This window comes from Pseudopodoces humilis, chromosome 14, assembly GCF_049639895.1.
Source record: "Pseudopodoces humilis isolate 2021_Gansu_Grassland_sample_001 chromosome 14, ASM4963989v1, whole genome shotgun sequence".
NCBI lineage: Eukaryota > Metazoa > Chordata > Aves > Passeriformes > Paridae > Pseudopodoces > Pseudopodoces humilis.
The window spans coordinates 18,407,065-18,427,171 of NC_142213.1; the positions used below are offsets into that span (position 1 = coordinate 18,407,065).

The 20,107-nt window shown below is 38.1% G+C and overlaps 1 protein-coding gene across 2 annotated transcripts in view; it reads right to left on the reverse strand.

Moving 5' to 3' along the window:
• The window catches only part of LOC102107979 (transcription initiation factor TFIID subunit 4-like), a 145,169-nt gene that overhangs the window by 75,760 nt on the left and 49,302 nt on the right, over nucleotides 1-20,107 (reverse strand). For both annotated transcript variants that reach the window (XM_088062161.1, XM_088062160.1), the window contains 2 exons: nucleotides 6,337-6,467; nucleotides 4,264-4,389 (listed from right to left, as the gene is read on the reverse strand). In XM_088062161.1, coding sequence (XP_087918287.1) covers nucleotides 4,264-4,389; nucleotides 6,337-6,467 — 257 coding nt within the window. The remainder of the gene's footprint in view (nucleotides 1-4,263; nucleotides 4,390-6,336; nucleotides 6,468-20,107) is intronic.

Below are 20,107 nucleotides of genomic sequence, written 5' to 3' on the forward strand. Positions count from 1 at the left end.
AAACAACAACAAATCAGCTACAACCTCCTACTCTTTCTGCAGCCAGAACCAGAACTTCATTCACTTTGACAGACACCACCTGCATCTTCCAGGTTTTGGAAACATCTATGAAAGCAGCAAGAACACAGATTTACTATAATAAGACCAGTGCTTTGTTGGGTTTGGTTTGGGTTTGTTCTTTTGTTCATGTCTTTGTTTTGTTTTTTTTTAGAGAATCTGCACGAGACACACCATGTCAGATGTAAAGGTAAATTCCTCAAGTGATTTTAGCCTGGCTTTTGACCTTTCTGCAGCCTTAAGACTCTCCTCAGTGCTGCCTGCACCATCCCCAAAGGCCGAGAGAGGATGTCTGGTTCTGCACACACCTGGCAACAACAGCCAGTGGCTCTTACTGCCAAAACAAACCAGAGCCAAGAGTTGACTCTCCCAAATATTTCCTTTAAAGAGACTTTGTGCTCTACTTATGTGTTTATACACAAGAAGGTCCCTCCTTATACCATTTTTTTTTCCACCTGTGATGCTTGTGTCAGGAAGGAAACCCAAATTCAGTGACAACCAAAGCAGCTCAGTCCCTCCCTGCACACCTTCTCCTTATGACACATCACATTCTCTGGGGGCTTGAGACAGGAGCTCTTCCAGCAGCAGGAGGTGACTTGATCTCACAGTTTGGGGAGCAAGATGCCTTTATACACTTATAAATTATGTATTATTCTATAATAAAAACAGTTACTAGAAAGTAAATTAGAGAAAAGCTTTGGGCTGCACGTTCAAGGCTGGTATGGGAATACTGTGGAACATTCTGGAATGCTGTGGAACACTGTGGAAGGTTATGGAACGTTGAGGAGTATGATGCCGGATCCCTGAGGTGCAGGAGGTCATTCTGGCTCCTGAAACAGCATAGTAGTAGTTTCAGTTTTTGGATTTTTAATATAAGAGAAATTGTATGTTGCATTGCTACTATAGCATACTGTGATTTTTCCCTTCCTGTCAATTTTGTCTTCCCCCAAAATATCTCACTGGAATAAGAACATTACTCACAATGCTTATCAGCTTGTGATATGAAGTTTTTATTTCTCAAGTATTTCCCAGGCATGGGACATAAGATTTTGTAAAATTCTCTCATTTAACAAGCTAAATAATACTGCTTTTTTGTTTCAAAGACACTCATGTAGCATCACAGCTAATTTTAACTTTAGTGACTTTTCTCAGAATGTCAAAATATGTACTTTTTTGAAACCTAACTTTTTTTTCCTTCTGCCTTCTCATCTGATTTGATTTCTCCTACTCCCAAAAACATTTCCTGAAGCAAAACCAAGCCCATCAGAGCGCTTACAAAATTTGCTATAATTTCCTCCTGTAACAGCTGAAATTACAGCTGCAGATCAACCAGAACATTTGTGTCAAATATTTTGCTTTCTCCTCCTAAAGAAACCCATGCATCACCCAAAACAACAAAAACCTGCAAACCTGACACTTTCTTTGGCCATCACTTAACTTTTTTTTCTTTACCCCTTACTGAACTGCAATGCTAAGTTACCAGACCAGTTTCAAGGCTTCCCAAAGCCTCATGCTGCCTCCCCTGTAATTTCAACCTATTCCTTCATTTTTCATTATCTTCTCCATTGATTAACCTGTTCCTAAGTAGATTATTTACCACCATCTGCTTCAATGCCCAAAACATTTCCTTCACTATCTTACTCTTCATCAAAACCTGGACTTTGGCTGTTCACAAGGCTCCAAAGTGTAAATAATTAAAAAAGAATATTCACTATGCAACTTCAGCCTTTTTATGCTCTTCTATACGAGACAGTAGATGAGGTACCAGCAACAGGAAACTTTGAAACTTTCACTGAAATGGTTCTGCTGAGTAATCTTAAAAACACTTTGCACAATAACCTGTCAAAACACTTCCAAGATAAAACATCACAGCATTTCTTTACAAGGTACATTAAGAAGCTGCATTTATAAATACATATGATTTTCAGATTTAAGCATCTGTAGCAAGGAAAACAGATATTTCATTTTAAAGCCCAGAGTTTTTTATATTTTAAAAAGAACACCATCAAGATGACAAAGGTGCCATGACTGGGGGAACAATGCCTTTGCATGGTGGATATTTTGAGCTTCCAGAGTCAGTTTAAGCATATCCCCATTTGCAGACACAAATATCACCAGGCCACAGACAGAGAGAAGTGGGTACTGATGGGTATCACTTCACCTGTGCCCCTTTCATTTCTGTGACATTACAATGACTGCATCCTTCCCACAAGGGCTGAGATCTCCTCATACACAAGGCATGTTGAGAAAAAAAACCAGAAAAAAACCAAAATCCTGGGTAAGGAATTAGTACACAGGAATTCAGAATAAAGGCCTCAACAAGTAGCACTGGTCAAGTACAGGTGCTTTTGCATTTGAGCACCACCAGAGAATCTAAGGAAATAATGTAAAATCTATTATTTGGAATAAAAAATTCAGTTCCAAGCCGGCATCTACACTTGAATCACAACATTGCATAAGCACCTTCCAAGGGGTCCACAGTGTCTTCTACTTCTCTCTCTAAACATTAATACTGATAAATCAGGACTGCTGATGGCTACTCTGTGCTTTGGTTTTGGATTTTTAACACCTTCATTTATTTTCCACCTTCATATATTTTTATAGTATACCATGTATTTCTTCCAAGCTGTCTCCTGCCTGGTTAGGAAGATGAAGTATGCATTCAATAATTTCATTAAGGTAATTTTTTTCAAATAAATTAGGGGATTCATTTACATTTTTTATAATAGAATTCTTTCATTTGCTCTTCCTGTATTTTATAGGAATCAAACTTGTTGATTGTGTATTTATTTCCTAACTTTAGACTTCATAGGACTTGGTATTATGCAAGACTAAAATAACAACAAAAAAACCCTGTCCAAAACATAATTTTTGTATCAATTCATAAAGGAATTCAGGTTGGAAGGAACACCAGGAGGTCCTCTAACCAATCTCAGACCAGCCTGCATAAGGCTTTGTGCAGTCAGGGAAACATTTCTGAACTAAGGATTATAAGCTACTGCATTTTTCTCAATTAAAAAAAATGACCAACATAACTAACAAGTAGCAGGACACACAGAAGATCATTCACCAAGATGTAGCCACTGAATGAAGAAAACAGGACCAAAAATAAATAAGCATTTATTTATTTTTAATAAATAAGAATTAAGAATGAAAACGGCAAACAAGTTTTCATCAAATTAAAGAGTATCTAGGTTGTTTAAAAATTTGTGGACTATTTAATAATGTGAACAATTATAAATTAAGAGTACAAACAGGTCAGATTAATGTAGTCTAATTGAGAAATCAATTTCTAAATAAGCAAGGCTTGGGTTTGTTTGGTTTTTGTCAGTTTTTTTTGATCTCTCAATTTGTGAACATTAATGGCATGAAATCAGGAGGCTGTGTTACAATTGAACATCGAGTTGTTCTGTATAATCTCTTCAGAATATACAATAAATAACTCAATGAAGATTCAAATACAATTAAAAATGGGATAACTAAGGGATAAACTTATTTGCAATTAGATATGATATATATGATTAAATTTACAGTTACAAGCAGGAGACTTATCTATACTTATGTGCTCTTGAAACAAAGTTATCTGAACTTGTTCTAGTGAACCTATGAACACTCAGTCCCTGGAAATGAAGTTACAAAGGAACAAGTCCTGAGAACTGGCAGTTAACTGGAGACAGGCATGAATCAATCAAACACTGCAGTTATAGAGAAGAGACTGGAACACATTTAAATGAAGATGAACAAATGAACAAAACTGTTTGAAAACAAAGTCTAAAAAACTAAGAAGTAAAAAAGCCTCTAAAAAAGTTCATCAGAATTTATTGAATTTGTTTAAAAGACCAGAAGTGTAGGCTATGATTCTCCAGCAGCACAGAAACCCTTGGCATCTGTTAAATTTGAAAGGCAATTGTAAAAATCATTTCACAGAATTATTTTGGAAGTGTTAGCCACTGTCTCCTGTATTCTCAAGAACTCATCAGATTTGGAGCTGTGTGTTGAAAAGGCAGAGGCATCCCAGGCAGGTGGGTCTGGAGTCAGCACAGATCAGAGCCTGACTCACGAGCTCAAGGTGTGATGCCAAACCAACAGTACCTTTCGTTTTGTAAGAAACAAAATGTGCTTATGAAACACATATCACAAAATTAAATAATTGTTTGAAGGCTATGGATTGTTAAGTAGCTAAAAAAAAGCCAGTAGAAGTGATACCTTGGCAGCCTTCAGCAAAATTTCCCTCTCTTGTTCATCTTTCCTTTGCTTTTCTAAACGCTCCAACTGTTCAAAGAACTTTAGCTGTGATCGGACATCCGTGGCTTGTTCGTACCATTCATCATCCTGTAAAACAGACACAGACCTTCAGAGAAACAGGCACTTTATCCAGACCATGCATTTAAAGACTGTAGAGGTGTTATACATTAAAATCTTTCCAATTTACTAATAATAATAAAAAAATTAATTTTTAGGCTAGGGGGAATGAAGCCAGTCTATGGTAAATAATGCAGTGAGAATCTGATAATTTTATTAATATCTGAGCAATTTAAAAAAAAAACAAGGATTGATTTATCAGCACCAGATACGAGAAAAGAGTTTAAAAAGTAAAACCAACTGACTTAATGATGGAAAACATCTAAAATGCTTAACTTTATTACTGAATAATCCTAGCTATAGTTTATAACCCGGCTCATAACCTATAATTCCTGCATTTGTACTAATCTTGAACCAGTAACAGACTTTCTCAAGATGCAGCATTATAAAAGCATTAAAGCTAAAAACTCAAGTTGAAAATAAGCCTCTAACTCCAATTAAAACAGCAGCTTAAGACAATTAAGAACATGCAAGTTTTCCTAACACACAGCAACCAGGAGAGTTTATGGCATGAGCCACATGAAGAACACTCAGAATGTCACATCAGAAAAATAAGTTATCCACATTACTTTCAGCCCATTTATCCACTTAATGTTCTCCTTTCTGACTACCATGCTATGAAATCAAAGAATAGCATAAACCAAGAAAACTACAGAATACAATGACAAGGCTACATTTCAGTCAGAGGCAACACTAGTTTTTTTCCTATGGATCTTTTAAGACATTGTTTTAAATGCTTCTTTGGCTTAACATGGTCTAAGCAAACTGTTTTCTTCTCAGACACCATCCTAGAGAGAAGGAAGGAGGGATTTAACACTCTGATGATAATAAAGAACACTAACAATAAACAAGGATATTTTATGTTTAATCTAACATAGTAGAATATATCCATCAACTACAATGAAATATCTACGTGTAGGTAATAACCAGGAAGAGTGGACTTTATTTTTTTAATCCATTTTTCTATCACAATGATGTTGATTATAGTCACAGATCCCAGAGTTGATTATTTTTGCAAATATCACACAGAATTAGTCCAACCTTGACTCAGGTCATGGGGTCCCCAGGTTTGGGAAACAGCTGGGCTAAGACACAGTCCAAAGCTGTTTGACCTAACTGCCACTCCAGGAATATAAAGTACACCTCAAAACCAAGGAAAAACTAAACCAGAGCTATTCAATGTGTATATATGCTAAAGAAATCTAAACACAGCTTAGATAACACACAACTAGTTATTGCCACCTTCCTTTGACACCAGTTTAACAACTATAGTAACTAACAAGCATCTTACTTCTACTGGAAAAGATATTTCAAATATATCAATAAAGATGTTTGATTCACTTGAATTTCAAACTGATTTGTAGATCTTTATTTAAATTTCCCCCTGATTTGAAATAATCAAAATTGTTTCAGTTTTCTTCAGGAATACAATCACTAACAAAAGAATCAGCAGCATTTTACCTTTAATATTTTTTTAATAGAAAAATCGTGTTTAATTACAGTGAAGAATTTACAGCTGAATTATTTGGTTGCTAAGGCATACATTGGCAGCTTCTGTAAAATATTAATATTTCTCACATCCAGAAAAGTTACTCTGGATTCTGAAATACCAAAGCAATTTCAATCCAATTCCTGAATACCCTGGATAAAAAAGGAGCTATCAGGAATCAAATCTCAGTCACAAGCCACGAGCAGAAAAAGCTCAGCACACGCTGCACGCCAGACACTTCAGCACAGAAAGACAGAGACAATTCCACACCCAAATTCCCCCGGAGAGGAGAAGATGAGCTGGCAGGCAGAGCCACCATCCATCCCATCATGTTTGCTGAGCAGACAAACCTGCAGTCCAGGGGAGCTCTCAGCACAAAGCAGAACGTGCCTGTGCTGGGAGCACAAACCCGCTCTGGGCTCACTTACTTTGTACGACTCCATCCGGTGCTGGGTTATCACTGTCACCTTCTCTATCACTGTTCTTAATCTGTTCTGTGTTGCATGGGAAATAAAAGTAACGACCTCAGCTGGCACATCAGTAATTCCTAGTTTTTTAGCTAAAGCAAGAAAACAAAACAAAACAGAATTAGCTTACCCCCCATAGAAAAAAAACCCAAAACACAAACAACACTCTGAAGGACTTGACATCACAACTTCGTTTTCCTGAGTAGAAAATTCCCTGGCAGTGTATTTATGTGGCTTTGGTGACACATTCATGACCCCTGAAAAGGGTGTGACTCTACACATTTAAAAGAGAGATCAGAGAATTTCTTTAACACTTGAAAGCATTTTAAGAACTTTGCTGAAGTTTAGCCTGGCACATTAAACCTAGGCATATCAGTGTATGAGACAATCTGAGTTCTCAGGTGTTCTATGTAAGAAAAACCAATTCCTTTATTTTCAGAAACATTAGTGCAGATGAATTTCAGTGTCAAAAGGGTGAGGGTGCAGCCCAAAGCATTCTGTTGCATCCTTTAGCTTTCATCACTGGCATAGTACCAATAACAGAAATTCTTTAGGGAAAAAAAAAACTTATTAATTCAAGGCAAAGAATTCAAATCCTATGAAGAAGAGTTGTTTAGAAACACCAGCTGTCCCCCCAACACATATTCATGGTTACTTGGACATTTGATACTTCATGCTGAGTTTGTAAGGAAAGCAAACATTCTACAGTCTAATGAATTTATATATTTAAAAAAACCATCCAAGCTACAGAAGAAAAGAAGATGGGTAACATTTAAGGATTCCTAAATTCATCAAAATAATTACTAAGTTTTGGGTATAAATTCATAGGTATATGAATATATGTACTTACTTAAACTACAGTTCTACAAAGGCATATGTGGTCCCAGCAGGGCAGTTTTCTGGACAGAAAACTCCTGTGTGCATGCACAGATATATGAATTTTACACAGGAAAAAAAATGGGTAGCTGTATTTTGTATGGACCATTGGTGCTGACTCACCACAAAAGAATAATTACTCTGAGTCAGTGTTCCATTGAATGGACACAAGACTTTCGAAAGTGGTTTGGCTGGGACACGTGAATGGTTATGCCAAACACTACAGGAAATTTGTGACTATTTTGGGAAGTGCTTCCTACAGAGACAACTGCAAGAGGAATCCTCGTCTGGGGAGAGGTCCCTGAGCAAACACCGACCTTGGCTGCACGAGAGTGAATGCTTGCTTTGCAAGGCGTTCCTACCTTTCCCTGGCTAAATTCGAGAGCAAGAAACTATCCCACTGAAGAGATCCCACGTCTGGAGAGATCATGTGGGACCTGAGAGCACTGCTGCCCCCAGGAGCAGGGTGGGGCTGCTGCAGGGGGGAGCAGGCAACTGCCCTGTGCCTCACCACCCTCCTTTCCCTTCCTTTCCTTTCCCTTCCCTTGGCTCCCTCTCCAGCGGGATCTCCCTCCCACACATCCCATCCCATCCCATCCCATGGATCCCATCCCATCCCAGCAGGATCTGCCCATTCCAGTGATGGCTGGACCACAGCCCCACTGCACTCCCCAGCACAGTTCTCTACTCCAGCTACTGCTGATGTTCATTTCAGGGATTCTTTGAAGTCGTTACCTCTTTAACTTAATCACCAACTCCCTATCTTACATGTTACCTTAAGGATTTCAGCAAGATGTATATGTGATTTTTAACTAATTTTTGCTTTATCATGGGGAAGAAAATAAATTAAACCTTTCTTGGTGCCCAATTTGTTCTGTGTAATAGAGCTGGAACTGCGCTCAGGCTGCTGAAAGCTGAACGTGTAATGGGAAGCAGACACACGCATTAAATCCCAACACTGCAACTGCCACCGAGGCAAATGAAGTCCTTGAAGTTGGAAGGATGATTCCTATGGGCAGGAGAAATTCCTCCAAGTCAGACTGCCAATATTGAGGCCTATCTGAGCATGCACCATTTTACTATGCAAACACGTGTAAGCAAAGCCATCAGTCAGAAAACCCTAGTCTGAACGATAAAATGCAAGAAGGAAGGGACATTTCATTAACTAGTATACAGAAAAGAGGCTTGGAGATGGAAAATTCTGCCCTATTCTAGGTAAGGGAGAGAATGTGTAATTGTTACAGTTCTTTGAATTTCACTGTAACTATAGCTATCCAACTGCCCTGAAAACACACATACTCCTTTTAGAACAAAAACTGTTGCCATATTTTTTTTCCACAATAAAGGTCTTTGTAACCTTAAAGAATTTTATTCTAAGTAAAGTCAACTATTATAGGACTTTTCCTTTCCCTTTAACTCTTCAGAAATTCATCCATAATCAATGCCACATTCTCTGAGACACTTGATGCCTCAAGATTCTTGTCCTTCATAGCCTCTGCAATATCCCATAACTTTCTTCTCCTAAAATCCCTCAACGTATTATTCCCAAGTCCAGAAAACTACCCAGAGGCCATACAGTCCCTCGAGAATCTGCCCTGGGACTTACCCTTTTTAATGGGTGTCTCAGGGACCTTGGGGGTGAGACACAAAGCCGCCTCTCCAAGTCTGGAGATGGCACCACCCTGAGCAGTGCAGAGGGAAAGGACCTGGCCAGGGAAACAAGAGGAACTTCACAGAACTCCTGAAGGACAAGTACAAAGCCCTGAGCCTGGACTCTGCAATGCCATGGGCTGGGGTGAGCAGCAGCCATGGGAAGCACAAAGAGCCTGGAGGCCAGCAGGGTTATCCAGGTCCCAGCACTGCACCTGGCACCCGTGGGTTGTACCTACAGCAAAAACAGTAAATCAGTGGTAGCCAACCCACCAAGGGAAGCAACTACTCCTCTTCACTCAGCCCACATTAACAATCCTGCACACTTGGGTCAGCCAGCACAAGAAAAGCTTGAAAAAACTTGAATCCAGGAAAAAATCAATGAGATGGTCATGGGGTTGCAGCACACAACCCATATGAGAGGAACATGAGGGCTCATTTTCTTGGAGTAAGAAGATTTAAGGGAAAGTTTATTGAGAAGATGGAATCAGATCCTTTATTAAGGTTGCCTGGAAGAAGAATGAAAAATAAATTCATAAACTGAAACAGCTGTTTCTGACTGGCTATAGGGAAGAATTCTTTCGTGAAGACAAATAATGGAACACTGTGCACAAACAAGTTGTAGACTGTCCTACCTCTCAAGTTTTTAAGACTTGGCCAATTAAAGTCCTAAACAACCCAGTCTGAACTGAATGTTGATCCAGCTTTGTTCAAGAGACTAGAGTGATTTGATGATCCCTGTCCTCCTGCATACGTGCTTCCATATTCCTTACTACTGCACAATCCTGTGACATCTCTCCTACATCTCAGATCATCTCCTGGCACATCTCCCAGTCCAGATTTGTCCAGCATGCCAGCTGAGCACAGTCAGAGACCCTGAGCCTGGCCAGTCTGTGCCAGAGAGCTCACTGGCAGCCAACCAGGCAGAAGAGCAAAGAAAAGGAAAAAATGGGTTCATTTCTCCCTCAACTCAGACACACAGAGGGGGCTTCTATCTAGCTCCTTGATTTATCAAGTGTCTCAAAAGTGACCTGAAGGGAAAGAAGAAAGGCAAATGGAATATTCATTCACTTAAGGCTAAAATTCTTTGGAAAACAGGAAAAGGGGAAAATAATTCAATTTCCCCCCCAACTGAATTAGCATCAAGGAACCAGACTACAAAAAGATTTTTAAAAAGTCATCTTGTCATCCACACGATTCATCATGTGTGGAAGCATCGTCACATCTTCCCTGCTCTAAATTACATTAGCTAAACCCTGTTAGCTTGGGATGTCAGAAGCAGGGTGCATTCCAAAGCTGCACACTACATGAAGATTTGGCACGCTTCTTAAATACTTGGATTGTACTTGGGGCAAGGGCGGAAAAATTACCAATTTCATTTAAGTTTGGAAATGCTGGCCTGGTTGTACTTTCATACACAGTTGTTCACACCACTGTGCTGAATCCTCTGACCTACGAGATGTTGTGACAGCACTGCTTAGAGCCTGTCCCTTTTTAGATTTCTGCTCCTCAGAAAAAATGCCAAATAGAAACTGAATCTATGCACAGGGCTAGCATCTGTTAATTTTCATGTTTTCATATTAAAGTCTTATTTTTGTGGTGTTTTTTTTTTCTTGACTGCCACTTCTCCTCCTGAGATCTGCTCTCATTTATGAATTTCGTAAAATGAAATGTATAAAATTTCATCCACTCTCATTTATAAGAAACATACTGGAATCTTGTCTGCCATCAAAGGAAAATAACACTTATCTCTAAATAGGAAACTCCTGACATATTCTTCTAGTCTGCTTAATTACTTTCCCCAGTGTTAATAGGAAAAGGCTTCTCTTCCCTTTTCAAGATTCCCTAGAGTGATAATGATGTGAGAACAGAAATATGATTTATACTTTTAAGAAATTTATATACACACATATATATTCTAAAATACTACACATAGTTAAATTGTATTACAAAACACAAGTATCCATGTTATTACTCATTTTTCTAACCAAGTTATTGGACAGTGGGCTTCATCCACTGATATTTTTATTTAGGTCCCAGTATTCTGAATTCTGGTCTTAATTGGACCATCTGATCTTTACAATATATACACTTAAATATGTGCAGAAACTAAGGAGAAAATTCAGATTAAAAAGAAAAAAAAAATAACTTCTATCAACAGAGTGTTTTCCCCTGTCTTCTGTTTTTAGAAAGTTGAACTTCTTTCTGATTTTTAGGTGATCATCTCAACGTACTTTAAGTTTGATGATGTGGCAATCTTAACTTGCAGTCTTATGATCAAAAGTATCATATGTGGAATTTAAAAAGAGTTGCTTGCTTTTAAATAATACATTTTTTAAATTTAGACATTTTGGATAACAAGTATATGCCTCAAGTCTTTAAAATTACTTTAGCAATGTAATTTTGTACTTTTCCTAGAGCTATGATAAAAACATCATCAAGGTTAACAACAAAAAGGGAGCTGGAGCAAAGCAATGCTCCAAGCTATAATTTTAACCAATCTCTCCAGCTGAATTCAAGTTTTGATATTTTTAGAGACAAAACTAAGGTCATACTCTTTATTCAAGTGCTCTTGCCAGATCTTTATTACACCAGAACCAGGTACAAGACCATCAAGAATTGATGACTGATTGAAAGAAAACTTCAATTCTTTGTGGCAGAACTCAGTCACAGCACATCCTCAAGAGGCACCAGATGCTACTGAAGAGTCACACAATCCTACATGAGAAATATGAGGGACAAATTCACACTCAAAGTGCAAATTTTGAATCTGCCAAGCATTATAGAATAACACAACGAAGTCTGCCTATATGTTAATTCTTAATTACATGTCTGGAAGCTTTAATAGCAAACCCTGGTTCAATCATAGTTTAATAAAGATCTACAGTATATGAGCATGCAGAGAAGCGTGTTAGGATATTTTGTTACAAATAAATTATATTATATTTAAATTTTCTTTGATATTGCAACAGTTACTATAAAGTCAGAACTTAGACACAAGTTCCAAAAACCTTGAGGGAAAAACTGTTCAGCAATATTATTCTGATATTGGCATATGTGTCAGTAGCACAAGATTGTTTTTCACAAATAAGAAAGCACCTAAATCTTGTAACTGAAAACTTTTTAGGTCTCAAGAAGTGAAAATTCTGCTATCATCTGCTTAGATATCTGAAAGTCACTGACTTTGCTGCACTTTAGAAGTTTAATTATATTTTATTGATCAAAAACCGAAACAAATCATACGGAGGATACTGCCCTATTTGGGAAGCAGAAGAAAAATACTGTCTTTGCAGATAGGGATTCAAAGAATCAAAACTTCAATAATTTATACTATAAGAGGACTGACAGGATTGAGATCAAAGATAAAAAAAATTATTTGTAAAACATCAGGTCTGACTCTGATTATTGATGTGATAAATTATTGAGTGCCTGTATAAAATATCTTTATGTTTACACTCAAAACAAAAAAACCTTGAAGAACTGGCTTTAAGCAGTTAAACAGCCCATATTTAGGGCTTGAGTTGTCCTTCAAGAGCAATGTGAGAGTGCATAATTAGTGTCTATTTGCCCAGCTGCAGGAAGCACTCACTCCTATCACCCTAACACCAGGAGCACCTTCTTGAACTTTCAATTCTGTGCATGAAATATTGGCCCAAGATCCAACTGGAACCAGTCTCGTTAGCTCCAGACCCCTTCTGCCATTACAGCTGGCCAAAAAATGGAAAGAAAAGTCCATCCCCCTCCAATCCAAGACATTCATTATTTAAGTTTTTGTTTAACCTCATTCAATACCATCAGATCTAGGAAAATGCAGCAAAGAAGCATCTCGTCAGATCTACCCACTCCCTCCTGCCCACAGCACACAAAGTGTTGGGCTGTGCCTCGGATTGCATCTACAACTGAGGCTCAAGCCCCCTTCCCACATCATCCCAAAAGAACCAGAACAGTTTTGTGCCTCAGTCCCCCATCAGGAATAGCAATGTATTGGAAACACTACCACTTCAATTCCTGCAGCCTTCCAAACTATTCAATTCTCTAAGAATGAACTCTATTCCTTCTTTTCACCAGCATAAGGGAAACTGACAATTTTATAGTGCTGCTGTAGATGCAGCAGTGAAACGTTTAAAACACCTTAATCTCTGTACAATTACATATAATTAAATACAACATGACTGGTTAAGTAGACTCTGTTCAAGAGTTACAATATACAGGAACTTCTGGAAATTACAGTCTGAAGAAATTGGGGTGAGGGGGAGAGAAGTCCACCTTCTGAAACTAGATAAGCAATATTTGTGTAAGACTCAGCTTGTCTTACACAGAAAGCAAGGCATTAAATCAAGAGAAAGCAATCAGAGCTTTGTCTGATTAATCTGTCTGTGTATTAATAATTCTAAGCTGAGCAGTCCCACTCAAACTGTCATGCTGAATAAACACAAAGGGGAAACAACTCCACTGTACTAAGAGGCCTCAATATCCTGAAAAACACAAACAGCAATTACTGAACTCACTTCTCCCAGCCTCATCAGGTGGAACTTAAGAACAGGATACGCCTCCCACAGAGCAGTGTCCTCAGCCCACAGTCATCCATCAGAGCTGCATTCCTAGTGCTATCAAGGGGAAAACCCAACCCTAAATATTAAGCTAAAGAACGAGGGATAGAACACAGGAAAGGAAAAAATTAAGGAGGTTGCTTAGGTTCAGAATACCCTGGGGTTGTGTTGGGGGGGGGCTACCAGTGCCCCAGAGAGACTTTCAGTACTAAAAACTGAAGGCAGAGCTTGTTAAACAGTGGTAAGGCAAACAGCAACTCCTAGTTCTGATGATTAAAATTAGAGATTCCTAGGGGTGCAAGATAACCCAGCGATCCCAGGCAAAGGAAGCACTAAGATAATTTTAGCTGTAACCTTCTGGTTTCAGTCCCTTGAATAAAAGCTTCAATTTAAGTCTTACTAACTAAATGCATAAATAATTTAATCAGTGTTGACTTGCTGTACTGTTAAGCTGGTCTGCTGCTAGAAGACAGTATGAGGAAAGGAGAAACTACAAAATGTTAGTTGCCCCTTCACAAAAACCAACCCAAACGAAGCGGTTGGAGCAGGCACCTCTGAGGAAGCTGTAACCAGGAGTGTGTTTAGGAAAGCCCCAGGCCAGGGAGTGTTTCCTGCCAAACTAGAGAATCCCTGCCAAGTGCTTGGAGATTTGCTGCAGCTCTCCTGGAGCAGGTACAAACCAGCACCGCTCTGAGAGGGGCAGATGGCCAAGATACAACAGCTCCAAGCCACCCCCACCTGCAACGGGAAAGGTTCTGCAAACCAGTCCCTGATACTGGTCAACACTTCCAGCACACCTTCATGGGGAACAGCTACTTCTACAGAGAATGGCTTTTTATTGTTATTTACAAAACAATGGAAAACCCTGCATTCCTGACTTCAGTAAGCTTGTTTGTAAAAAAACATTCCTCCTCTCAGAACTTAACAACTAACTCATGAGTCGACTTCTGGACAAACTGGACAAAACCTTACTGAGAACTCCTGATCTGCTGGGAGTAGTTGTCCTACACTTCTGCAGGATTACCCACCTCAGGCTGATTGCCCAGGAAGCATATTGTGAAACTGAGAAACTGCTCAAACATTGGTTATTTTTTTAAAAATAAATTCCAAACTTCAGCAGATTAAAATCTTCAGAATACATACCATGTTCAGTGCAAGACACAGTAGGGAAAAAATATAACCAGCCATGTAATGCAACCTAAAGGAATAAAAACGCTGAATAAAACGCTACACAATTTTTAATATTGTCTTCTCCTGCTCCCTCCAAAACAAATGACAATCAAACTATTTTAGCAAAGGTCCAACTGAGACTTTCAAGCTCTGTAGTGTGAATGCACAAGCAGAAAACCATTCAAAGTATGTTTCAGGCACTCTAGTGGATTTAACTTTTCCAGTACAATCTATACTATAATAAATACTTATGTATTTATATAACTGCATAAAAAGTTAAGTAAACCTACACTGGGTAACAGAGTCCATCATCCTTTCTCTAACAGTAATATTAGGAGATGCTGCTAGAAGATTATTAAAACAAAAAATGTGTAGTGCTCACTGGGCACTAAAATTATGCCTTGTCCTGTCCTGTTAGAGCATCTTATGTATTAGGTCAGGACAGAATGCTTTCTCTATTAATTTTTCAAGTAATATTTTGAACCTGCAACACTGTAAAACAAAGAGTTCCACAACTTAACTGCACAGCTGGCAAAAGCAACCTTTTGGTTTATTTAAAACTTTTACTTTTTAATTTTAATACACTTTCTTCTTGTCAACAGAAAACAAGCAGAATATCTCCACTCTAGAGGGGTGTATGGGTGTAACTATTTTAACACAACAGAGACAGAGAAATAGTTGCATCCATGCAAAAATCTATGTGTAACCCTGGCTATGGACACATCCTATTTTCTGTGCTGATTCAAAACAGTTCATAGGATTTGGAGTAGGACAAAAAAATCTATCTTTCTCATCAAGTAGAGAAAGAATTTGTCAAGAATCTTACATTATCCTACCTATACAGCTTGTGTTTTTTTAATGAAGTCATATAAGATTGACCAGCAAAAGGCCTCCACTTCTCTAAAGTCTCAACCAGTGGGCAAGTCTGGGAACTCACTCACACTTCATGCTTTTTGGTGAAAAGAAAAACTACTTTGAGAAGAGGTCTGTGCTACTGTATATATAACCAGACAATCCAGTTTCCAAAATTCCTTTCTCTAAGCTAGATAATTAAACAGCTGAAAGGCAGCTATTAATCATCCATAAAGAGTATTTTTTATTACCCTTGGTGGTTTGTCTCTAACAAAACCCAGCTAGTCACCAAACAACATTCTGCACAGGTATGTGGAGGCTTGGAAAATGGAAGGAATTGCCACAGAGCATGGAAGCATACACACATAAACAGTGCATCTAGGAGCAGAGAACACTTGGAATTGTGACAGTAAGGAAGGCTTGCAGCTTGATCAGGGAGGACAGAAGAATATCAGCTCTGAAGGAACATAAGGTACTACAATTAATTGTTTCCCTGCTCTCTTCTGTAATTAACCTGTGTCCCACCTAACTTCTTTTAGAAGAAATCAAAATCTCAGTGTTAAGCAAAGACAATATCCTTAAGTTTGATATTTAGTTCCTCCTCTTTAAATAATTCCATCTTAAGATTATTATTGTGCCATTTGATGTGTGTATTCTAAAAGAAAGGTGGGTGCTGAAGTCATTAAAAGGAAGCATTGAAGGACAAAGTCTTTGAGAACTACAGCTCCACATCCTACCCTATAATCCCAGTAATCTGTGCTGCAGCAATTGAACAGTGTGAGGGAAATACTAAAGACAGAGGAGAGGATGAGAACTGGAACAGAGGCAGGACTCAACAAGTCAAATAACACACAGATTACAGTTACATGATCTTTTCTTCTTCATCTTGGTTTTCCCAAAACAAAAAATACAGCATAATAAGCATGTCCAAAGACATTCAGGAACATTCAAGAACAAACACAGAGTGACTGCAGAGGACTAGAAAATATGTCCACTATTTTTATGAATAATAGTAAATGCCTTTTGTACTTGGTTACTCACTAGAGTGTCAAATCAAAAGAGATTTTTACAGGGACCAGACCAGAAAGAACTAATATGGCAATGACACCAACAGGAGTCCCTAAGAAAACAACAGAGAAGTTGTTAGTTGGGGATTTATCTGTTTTCATGCAGAGTAGACAAATGTGTTTCTTGAGCTAAACTCAAAATAGTAAACCAAGAGAGGACCTCAGGCTTAAACACCATAAATACATGATTATGACAGTACACCAGGTAAGACAAAGATGGAGCAGAACCCCTGTAAGAATGTCAGAGATGACAAACAGATGCCAGCATCCTACAGCATAGTTCTCACAAGGAACAGAACACACTCTCCATCACATCCACAGGATTTAGAGGAATACCAAGTATAATAACTTGCTTATGTGGTTCTATTCTTTTAAAGCAAACTATGTGAACAGTACAGACATTTTGACAATTTTTTCTCACGAAAAAAGCCATCTCTGACACCACAAGCAGAACAGGTATCACAGTTGTCACCACAAGCCTGATGCCAGGCAGACTAGTTAGACGTGAGACTTTGTCTAAGGAGTCAGGATGGGCATGTCAGAGAGGGAGGATATGCACAAAACCCAGGAAATTCAAAGGATACCAGAAGAGTAGACCAAAGATCATAACCTGAATTTCAAAAATGTCAGGACCTTTATCTGTGTATGCCCAGGATTAGAATTAAAACTGCCAAGATCAGGACATCATGCCACATTCATTAATACCAAATAGAGCATCACCAGATCCACCACTGAAAAATTTAACCAGGTCAGATACAGTCACTTAATTTTGTCAAAATAGCTTTAGTTTATTATAGTTTATATTAAAGTTGCACTTCCACACTATTGTGTGCACGAACAGATGGTGGTACCTCATCTGGCACAACTTTGTGTTGCAGCTACTTCCTTGAAAACAAATATCCTTTGGTTAGCAGCAGAATGTCTTCGTACCAGTTCAATATTTGGCTCTGACTTATTTAACACAAGGGACTGCAAAACTGGTTAAACCACCGATTAACCCTCTCTGCATTATAACCACTGAAAAAAGTGTCAAACTGCCAATGAGTTATAGTAAATTCTGGACTTTTGTGCAATAAACTCAGCAACGTGAAGGAGGCTGGCAAACGCAATTCAAACTCGTGGGAGAAGGAAAGACTGAAGGAAGTTTATGAAGTTTCTCAGAAATTTTAAGAAATGAAAACACTACAACCTTAGTATGAGCAGCAGGATTGCCAAATAAACATAATGAACAATCATTCCAACATATTTTTAAAAATATTACCTTTTACTTTTTCCCCCTTAAACGATCCTTGAAGATGCTGCTCACTGATCAATGACTTCCTCCTCCACAAAGATGTTCCAACATGTGTTGAGCGCTGGGGACATTAGCACCACCTCTAGAGCATGGAGCTTGCCTACAGGGATAATGTAAGTCAGCTTTATTGCAATATTGAATGGTTCTCTAAGGTTTTCTTTTTATTGTTCTTATTTTACATCCATGGACTTTATAAATTTATCTGGTAGAGAATGCATCTCCACAGAATGATGATCTTAATTTTGCTCTCCTTTGCAGAGACCTGGAAATTTAAGCCGTTCAATTCCCAAATGCAAATTTATTCTGAGGCTGGGTAACATATTTTGGTGGGCCCTGAAGGCCAGAACTGCCTTCCAGAAATAGCAAGACCTTTTAAAGATGGAGCTTCACTACATTCAAAAAACAGAATGAAAACTGGGTGAAAACAAAATTATTATGGTGAAAACAAAATTTAAATTCTCTAAATATTTCTGAGACCAAGTAGTACGGTCATACTCTCAGTTCAGCTGGAGTAAAACCTTTGAAAATGATGCCTGAAGAAACAGCATCATTTTCTTCATAAATAATCATAGTTTAAACATAGCTAAATTAATCATATTTATTTTGAGAAATTACTGCTTGATGAAATAACATCAGTTCTGACACCTAAAGGTGATACTGCTAAAAGCATAACTCAGATTCTGTAGTGTTGCAGAGCCAATAAGATGAATAAAAAGAAAACCTTGGAAATACACAAAAAATATTGAACAGAAGCTGCCCTACCTTTCACAGAAAGGCAGACTCCAAGCTCTCAGGTGGTACTGAAGTTACCATTCCAACACATGTTGGGACATCTTGTAAAACAGGAAGTTTAATCATGGACCTATTAAAGAAAGAACAACAATAGGGTTTAACATTCTGCTGAAGTACTTACTGGTTACGTTTATTTGGCAACACTGCTGCTGATACTAAAATGGGAATTTATTCCCAGCTTTTTTGAAAAGGAAATAATAAATGTAAATAAAATATCATTGTCTTATAACACTGTAACATTTACAATTGATTCAGCTGGAATTTAAAACCAAATTCTCTACGGAACATGTACACTAAACTCCAATCTCAGCCTAAGAACAACTATGGACATTGATTAGCAAACTGGGAGCAGCACACATCTTCTCAACTAAATACAATTTCTAGCAAATTGCTTGTTTTATACTAATGAAAAAAGCCCAAGTTACAGAACTATTCCAGATGTCAGGATGAGGATACATCTCTACACCTGCCACATCTCTGCACTGCCAGACTGAAGTTTACAGAAACTAGAGAAAGTCCATGCTTTTGGCATGCACAATAACTTGCAATTTGGATTATACAATACCTAACATGACTGTTTTTGTTCCCTGAGAAAAAGCAAGTAGAATCCAGAGAACTCCACTGTAGGTACAGTTCATGCAGGCTAAGCTTGTCCTTAGGACAGTGCATGACTTCAGTCTGCTACACTTAGGAACAGGTAGGTGTTAGAGCAATCCCCAAAGACAATCAAGAGTTATGTCCACAGGCATTCACGGAGATCATCCTGACAGAAAGATGCTGATGGAAAAAATTATATTCAAACCAATACTTCAGTTTGAAGACAAATCAACTTATGGACAGAAAGCTTAAAGTCAGCAGTGAAAACAACTAAGTCACATTAACAAAAAGTACAGTGAAAACAAAATATTATATTAACAGGTAATCAGAGAGCTGAATTTCAGAACACACAACCACTGCAATGGAAGCAGCTATAAAAGCCCTTGAAAGTAAAGCAACCACAGAAATAACTATATTCTTATGTGAGAACTGCTCTGGATATGAAGGAGCAGTCATCAATAGGAGAGCTTCATCTCATTCAAACATGAACACAAATGTTGACAAACCCAAAAAAGGAGGATGAAAAAGACTTACTGAGCTAATAACAAATGCTTTAAATAGAGGCTGAAATCACCTGGCCTGGTTCCATGAAGGGTACCCCTATGGGTTTTCACATGGTTCAGCAATATAAAATGCCCTCTAGAGCACACAAATTCTATATTTAAAATATATACATATGCACACAACTGCTGCCACAGCAATGCCACACAGTGGATTCAATACACTTCAGAATATAGAAAACACAGATAAGCTATTTCTATATGTTTTAACATGCATTTTTACAGCAGACATGCAATTCAAGCGGGGCTGAACAAAGAAAGAATCAAGGCAGAGCAATGATCAATATTTCATCAGACAGAATTAAAAACATATTTTACATGTAA